The sequence below is a fragment of the Mugil cephalus genome, chromosome 6 (assembly GCF_022458985.1).
Source record: "Mugil cephalus isolate CIBA_MC_2020 chromosome 6, CIBA_Mcephalus_1.1, whole genome shotgun sequence".
Lineage (NCBI taxonomy): Eukaryota > Metazoa > Chordata > Actinopteri > Mugiliformes > Mugilidae > Mugil > Mugil cephalus.
The window spans coordinates 2,520,197-2,528,054 of record NC_061775.1 but is presented as its reverse complement, the minus strand read 5'-3'; the positions used below and the strand labels follow the sequence as shown (position 1 = coordinate 2,528,054).

Genomic DNA, 7,858 nt, shown 5'->3' with positions numbered 1-7,858 from the left:
GCTTCTAGTGTGCTGTTGAACATATTATTATAAAAGTATTATCACTGACTTTGACTGCGCGGAAATTTTTATGTGCAATAAATGTGAATGAATGCTGCCAAAGGCCAGTGAAAGAGAAATGTAATGTAATTGCGGCTTTAACCATAGCGCAACTTCGTCACGGGTTTAATAAAATGCATCAGATTTTCGATTTAAATTGAAAGACCGAGTTACCACAGTTCCGGTGTAATGTTCGCGAAACGTTTTTAACTTGATACACCTAGTTCCGCGAGGTTCAGTGACAGTAGACCGATGCAGCTATAGCTTTAATCTTCACGTAAATCCACCCTGTGCCAAAACTGTGGTCCACCTAAAGAGACTTGCGGCTCTGGGAGAATAATTTAAAATAGAGAAGACTCGTAGACTGACCAGATCTTCGTGTTTGCAAGAACACGACTCACATTTCTAAGTGACAATAAACAAATACACACTCGCGTGTCATGTGATCTCGATTATGTTAATGTAACTGTTCCCTCTAGTGGTCAACAGTTCAACTTGCAGGTGTCTGCCATACCAGTCTCCAGATATTTGTATGTTTAAAATGAATGCGGTTCATTGGTTATAATTAATTGGCAGTAGCGGTCCATTTACAGCCCAGCCAATAACACCATTAGCATATGCCCACAGGATGTGCACATGCTTAATAGGAAATTACTCTCAAAGTTTATTTTTCGATGAAAGGCCGTGAGGTCAACATGACCCTGACCTCTTTCATCACCGACACAGTTGAATTGGTTGGAAACACAAACAGGATTGGTGACTGCAGGCCTTTACTCACACACCGTGTTCATTTCTCACATCAAAAACTTGAGTGGTCTTTGTCTAAGAACATAAGTTAATTGGCATGTCAATAAGACACTGCTTCTTGGCAACATTTCTTTTTGTTTCCTTTGCTATTTATCGCTTGTTTGTCCTTTATTTGTTATACAAACCTCCCATGGATACATTTGATTTTGCTTTACATGACTACATCTACTAATTTTCCAGTTCTTCCACACTGGTAGTTCTTTCATTAGGTCAATAAGCTGAATCGTAATTAACAGGTAAATTGCTAAAGTACGTGAAAAGTGTGAAAAGTTCTGGATGCAAGGCTCCTAAGTTGAGTTTGGGGGACTTTTAAGAGTCCAACACCAGCCAAATTCAGGAGGTGCCAGCTCATTTCCCTGACACCCAACAAACACAAAGCCTGCTCCTCTGGCAATAGCACGAGACGTGATTTCCTTGATGCACACAGCAGACTGCAGTGACCTAGGAGGTACTGGGTGTTTGGTCTCAGTGATGGATGTTCCTTCATCTCCAAATATGTCCTGAAGCCAAGATTGAGGATTTCATCTCTGTCTATGGTGCACTTAGGCACTGAATCAATTTACTCCCCCTCCTTCCTCAAACCAACACACTCCTATGTAGCTATTTAAAGAAGCAATTAATGTAAAAGAAAAAGACTAGCAGATGCCAAGAACATCTGATTCTGGTCTCTCATAAGCAACAGGTTGATTGATAACTTCCTCTCTGTTTGATTTGCCCATGTCAGAGTGATGTAGGGTTATTGGCGTCCAGTGCAACGTCAGATCACCGTATTTCACTCCGAAGCTTTATGGACCACGTGAGGAGGTGGCCTATTGACGAAACCAACGACGACTAGCTGTTGATCTAGACTGCCCCCTCCTCCTGGGTCGTGAAAGTATAAATGTACTGACGGGATGGACTCAAGGCAGTGGACTGCTAACCTTGCTTAAAGGAGGGCACATAGTGCAGGGTTTGTTTGGAGCATACACCGACTGCCATGGACAGGGTTACAGTTACAAGCTACTGTGTAGGACTCCTGGGTTTGTTACTCTTGCATGGAGTGCTTAATGTGGAGGGGCGGAGCATATTTAACCCTGGTAAGTGTGCAATATTTCATTCTTTACAGACCATAACCAATCAAATGCAAAAGAAAAAAAAAAGATAGAGAGATGCTACATGCAACTGGTTTATCTTTTAACTAAGATCATGATAGTCGGTAGACTTAATTTTCTGTTTATTTGTTAAAATGCTGTTTTTTTCCTTGTACATGCAGGAAACCCTGTTTTTGATCCCAAAGAAGTTACAGATTCCCAGAGCAAGATTCTAGCACTATTACTGCAGAAAAGCCTAGTTCCTGTTGAAAAGGACGATCATCTGGGTGAGATATAAATAACCACAAAAGGAATAATTGATAATACAAATACATCATTGCATGTACGTTATCTGGATTTCCTATCCGCAGGTATCGAGCTGGCTAATGCACTAGCTGAGCTAGAGGAGGTAAGGAATTTCTTGTGTCCTAAGTGAAGCCGCTCCACAAAGTGTGAATTAATCAGGAATCTTAGAATAATGTATTTGTCTAGAAATGGAGGGCAGGTACCTTGTTTCAATACAAGTCTAAAATATCAATTAAATCTAAGTAGACACAGCACATTGAATGAAAAAATGTCTCACTACTTTATTAACCACCGACTGGACGCCGTATTAATATGATATAAAAGTCTTGCTGTGTTCTTTGCCTATAGCTGCAGGCACTGAGGGAGGACCTGGAGTTGGAGAGGAAGATTACAGCTAATATAGCAGAAAGCAAATCCCTAACAAAGAAACGAGGCGAACGTAAGCTAAATAAGAATCCTACACTCAGATTAATATATGGAACTGAACACAACCTTTGCACTACTAAAATTCCTGATATATTTCATTTACAGCTTGTTTCTGGAAGTACTGTGTCTGATACAGATGCAAGAGGAGAAGGACCACTGAAATCTTGCTGCAAAGCCCAACATAGCCTTAAAACTCTCAACACCAGTAGTATAATCACACAGTATTTATTCCAGCAATATAAAGTTGTACCATAATCAATGTCATCAATAAATGTACGATTTTCTGTGCACTGAGGTGCTTTTGTGAAAGCTCTACGAAATGTCTCTGTACATGTTGAATCTGTAAATAATCGGCGACTCACTGGAAATACTTGAGGATCAGGTATGACAATACTTGACTTGACTGCAAAGTCATATTATTATTTCACAGGGATTTTGTTTGGCTGTCGCTTGTGTTTTTGTCGCTCTCCTGTGGCAGAAATGGGAATTACATTTTTTACTCCACTGTCTCATCTGTCACTGCTTTTACAAACGCTCTGCTGTTAAATTTACTCTGTAAATAAAATTAGAATGTCAATCTGTATTTTATTGTATTGTTTTGTTTTAGATCTAAGGTGTCTGAAAGAGAGAGAAATGATTGGGTATGACTTGATGTCTGAGGAGAATTTTTGAATCATTTGCTCACCATTAAAATATATATAAAAGATATATAATATTAGAATATGTATAACATTATATATATATATAATGCACAAAACACAAATAAAATACAGACACATAAAACTTGTTCACTGTATATCAAAATCAGTGATTTTAGACTGCGTCGGTAAGCGTCTAAGTGAAGGAATGTGGTGCATGGTGCACATTCACAGTGATTTCTCACAGTGATTTGCTGTGCAATGATATTCATGTGACTGGATCTTTTGGTTGAAGATGAGTCACAAGCTTAGTCTAAACAAAGAGAGAGCTGTGGTGAAAAGGTGTGAATCATACAGAGCACGACACACATAATGGGTTTAAGGGAAACCGGACTGAATGTGACGCTGAGCTATAGTCACAGTCTAAAACAACAGCTTCAAATAAACTGATGATTTTTAGCTGCAGGGTCAAAGAGTATTAGCCTTAACACACACTTAAATTAAGAATACAGTCCACTCAGTATTCATTCACATATCATACACAACATGACAAACATATAGTAGATTTGCTATAGTGGAAATGTAGCATTATAAAAAATCTGAATATCATTATGTTCAATGTTAACATCATTTAAATTTCAAACATAGAAAGGAAAAATGCTTCTAATTCAGTCTTTAACTTCAGAATTTTCAGCTGTTCATGCAATAGCTGACAGCTGTTTGTTCCCATCACTCTCTCTGAGGGTTTTAATGTCACAAAAAACTTAATGCCAGTCAAATGAAAATTGTTTCCAGACTCAAAACATCTGTAAAAAAAGAAGTCAAACCAACCACGTGGATAATGCTTAGACTTAGACATAGACAGACTTTACTTGTCATTTAGATTAGCATCAAAATAAAATTTCAGTGCAGTAGCTCAGAGCAGAGCACAGCAAGATCATTGATCAGAAATAGTATCGATGGTATATATACAGTATATAAATTAATATATAAGGACATGAAAGGAACAGATGAAGAAACACGAGTAGGTCAATCACTTTTTTTTTTACAGGCCCTAACTAGTTTGCTTCCAAACTGGGAGTCATCCACTTCCTCTGCTTCTTCATGGAAGCAGCAGAAGTGGATGACTGAGGCTGCATAGATAAGTCCTAAGGAAATGAACCAGCATCCTGTGTGTCACTCAAAATTGTAGCAAAAACATACAGCATTAAACCAGTTTTATTATTTCAAACACTAATATAAGTTCCAGTATTAGGATCAAGATAAGCCTAATTAAATAGGTCATCCTAGTCATGACCATGTAATGTTTATTTAAATACTCCATACAATAACTGAACTTGAGGGTTGAGATCAACGATTGGGCAACACATGAAGGGTGTGTGTGATGGAGGGCTTCATCTGATTAGTCGTGCTGGTGGAGCGGAGGGTAAGACGGGATAGACAGAGGATGTACATCTCTTCCAATAGAGCATGAGAGAGAGGAGCAGCACAGAGCACAGCAGACAAGGCACAAAAATGGATTCCTTCTTCAGAGGTTAGTAGAATATTTATCTTGTTTTAGTTTTTGCCCTATATCAAATTTGAAGAAATTTTATAAAAGCGTGTGCCTTTGTGTTAACTGTACAGGCAACTTTTGGATGACATTCATCCTGTCCACACTGCCACTCCTCAGCTGCACCATGGTTTGCCCCAGAAGCTGTCAGTGCAACTTTATGGGAGCTGTCATGTGCGTTGGCCACACCATCACAGATATACCACAGCTGCCCCTCCACACATACATGCTACAGCTCAATGACACAAACATGGTCATCATAAATGAGCGGAGTTTGGCCAACCAGGACCTCTTGTTGCGTTTTAGTCTCACTCACAGCCACCTGCGCACTATCCACCCACGGGCCTTCCACGTAGCTCCTCAGCTTAAGTCTGTCAAGCTGTCGTCCAATGATCTCTCTACCCTCCCTGCTCAAGTGTTCAGTCCACTCAGTATGCTGAACCAGCTGCATTTAGACGGGAACCAGCTGGAGACCCTTGCTCCAGAAATGTTTCAAGGGCTTGCTGGTTTGCTGGATCTGGATCTGAGTCGTAACAAACTTACGAGTCCTGCTTCGGACATTTTTGATGGACTGACAAATCTCACCTTTCTGAACCTCGGCAGGAACTTCATCAAGAAGCTTCCACCTACCATCTTTCACTCCCTTACCAAGCTTCAGCTTCTCTTTATCTATCACAATGAGATAGACGTGCTAGAAGCTGGGATCTTTGATAAACTCGTAAACCTTGTGGAGCTAAAACTTCACCACAACCATATTGCCAGGATTGCACCTCAGGTGTTCTGGTCACTGAGGAAGCTAATCATCTTGACTCTGTCCTCCAACCATCTTCAGGCTATCCCAGAGAAGAGCTTCTACAACATGCCCAAGTTGAACAAACTCACCATTTACAGCAACCCTCTGTTATCTCTGCCAGATGAGCTGATGGGTCACATGCCTGAAATGAGAGAATTTTATCTGTATGGTACCAACCTCACCACTGTTCCTGGGAATTTGTTTGCTAACATGTCTGGGCTACTGAGGCTTAACTTCCATTTAAATGACAAGCTAAGGGAGTTGCCACCAGATGTTTTCTGCTGCCTTCCCGACCTTGAAAAGCTCTCCCTGAAATACAACAACATCGTCCACCTGCACCCTGACCTGTTCTCCAAACTACCTAAATTGAACACACTGCTCCTCAATAACAACCAACTGCAGAGTCTGCCAGAGACCATCTTCCAGGGCCTTGGAGGAATTGTGAGCATAGATTTAAGATTAAACATGCTAAAAACTCTTCCAGGAGATATTTTCTTGTCAAATGCAGCCCTGAAGGCTCTTACTCTGAGTGACAACCCCTGGAGCTGCACTTGTAGCATCAGGGATATTGCACGATGGATAAGACACAATGAGCATGTTGTTATGGACAAAAAAGACGTGATATGTCACAGTCCATCATACAACATGCTCCGCACCATTGGCTCTCTGACAGAGGATGAGTTCGACTCTTGCGATCTTAAAAGGACCAACGATTATTTTCCTCTTAGTGATGAAGAATTCCATGAGCCAACACAACCATTGCATGTTGCTTCAACCCATGGACAAACCACATTCACGTCACCCACAACAACAAAAACAACAAAAATAACAACAACAGCATCAAGCACCACTTCAGGAGCGGACCAGACAGCGATCACTCCAGCTTCAAAACCAATTACCTCACACCCTACAGCCCTCTTAACATCCCTTCCTTCTACAGCCACCACTCTACCTAATGGAGCTCCTAATGTGGCAGCTGTTTTCTCTGGCATGTTGGTGGTTGAACAGGGCCCTGAGTTTGTCCACCATAACTTCCACAAAGGCTGGGTGTACGTTTGGTTTCTGCCCTCCAACACGACCATGGCTGGATTCCTCATGTTTTGCCACATCATTCTTGTGACCACAGGCTTGCTGCTCATTCTCGCTGCCATTTATGGCATGTGTCGCCTCAACAAAGCTATGCTAAATGCTGAGTATGCACATTATAAGGAAAAACACATTGTTATCAAGAGTGCTGCACAAGAAGATAGACTGTCTTTCTCCACAGGCTCCATTTCCTGAACCATTACAGTTGTTGCTTTTTCTTGAAGTTGAGTTGAAGACAACTGAACCTGGAATAAAAGATCTGAAATGCTGTGACAAAGATAAATCTGAAGACATTTTCAAATAGTGGAACTGCATTAAGTAATACTGCAAAGTCGTAAGTTTCAGAAAACAGAGCTATAATAATGTTATATATTTTTCATCAATTTTTTGATCGTAATTATAACATTTGTACAGCTATTAGGATCTAATTACTCAATTTTAACATATTCAGCAATTCATTGAAAGCAGATCATGAAATAAAGAGGTTATCTTAATGTCTTTGGGTTTTTGACTCTTTGTCAGAAATAGACCAAACCACTCATCGATCAATGCTTCCTCCTTTGCTTTGTACCCTGTCTAGTGTTGCATGCAACCATTAAATCGCCCTGATGTCTGTCCAGTATGTGTAAATGTACCCCGTTTTATTTGCCTGCTTTTGCATTAGAAAATATATAAGAATAAACGTCATTAAGTTTATCAGAAGTACTTTGATGCCCTCTAGTGGTGAAGATGTTAAACTGCAGGAGGAACCATCACAGCTTCAGAATGTACTTAACTGTGGTTTTTGCATAAATACTGAATAAATTTCTCAGTTCAGATTCTCTTTCTCCCTGTCTGTTATTATTCCTACCTCTCCCATCACTAGTTGAGAGTGTCCTTTTGTCAACATCTGTTATCTGTTTGCACTCAGAACAACCTGTCAACTTTTAAATTGCGGGAACAAGAATGAGCACATATTGAGACACTCCCATTTCCTTTTCTGAATCTTCTTAAACAGATTCTCCTTTTACTGGAATGAAGGGAAGTTGTGCTTTTCTAAAATGAGTCACTTGTTGGATACTGGTAAACTAGACCATTATTCCTATAACAGGAAGAACATTTGATGGTAATCTTATGAGGTCAGTAAAACGTTCCGTAGCAA

The 7,858-nt window shown here is 40.2% G+C and overlaps 2 protein-coding genes across 2 annotated transcripts; both read left to right on the top strand.

The window, feature by feature from the left end:
* The first annotated feature begins 1,729 nt into the window (after positions 1-1,729).
* uts2d (urotensin 2 domain containing) lies at positions 1,730-3,231 on the top strand. Its single transcript, XM_047587626.1, has 5 exons — positions 1,730-1,922; positions 2,099-2,203; positions 2,288-2,325; positions 2,571-2,661; positions 2,754-3,231. Exons 1-5 carry the CDS (start codon positions 1,823-1,825, stop codon positions 2,777-2,779), a joined length of 360 nt encoding a protein of 119 aa, XP_047443582.1. The 5' UTR covers positions 1,730-1,822; the 3' UTR covers positions 2,780-3,231.
* A 1,437-nt stretch (positions 3,232-4,668) lies between these two features.
* Positions 4,669-7,535, top strand: LOC125008972 (platelet glycoprotein V). The gene is made up of 2 exons (XM_047586409.1): positions 4,669-4,820; positions 4,913-7,535. Exons 1-2 carry the CDS (start codon positions 4,757-4,759, stop codon positions 6,910-6,912), a joined length of 2,064 nt encoding a protein of 687 aa, XP_047442365.1. The 5' UTR covers positions 4,669-4,756; the 3' UTR covers positions 6,913-7,535.
* The last annotated feature ends 323 nt before the right edge of the window (positions 7,536-7,858 follow it).

What these genes read in the sequence shown, in the direction of transcription:
- uts2d (XM_047587626.1), top strand. Translation starts at nt 1,823, where the DNA reads ATGGACAGGGTTACAGTTACAAGCTACTGTGTAGGACTCCTGGGTTTG. An exon ending in TGAAAAGGACGATCATCTGG is followed by an intron (nt 2,204 to 2,287) that starts GTGAGATATAAA and finishes TCCTATCCGCAG; the next exon opens with GTATCGAGCTGGCTAATGCA. An exon ending in AACAAAGAAACGAGGCGAAC is followed by an intron (nt 2,662 to 2,753) that starts GTAAGCTAAATA and finishes TTTCATTTACAG; the next exon opens with CTTGTTTCTGGAAGTACTGT.
- LOC125008972 (XM_047586409.1), top strand. Translation starts at nt 4,757, where the DNA reads ATGAGAGAGAGGAGCAGCACAGAGCACAGCAGACAAGGCACAAAAATG. An exon ending in AATGGATTCCTTCTTCAGAG is followed by an intron (nt 4,821 to 4,912) that starts GTTAGTAGAATA and finishes TTAACTGTACAG; the next exon opens with GCAACTTTTGGATGACATTC.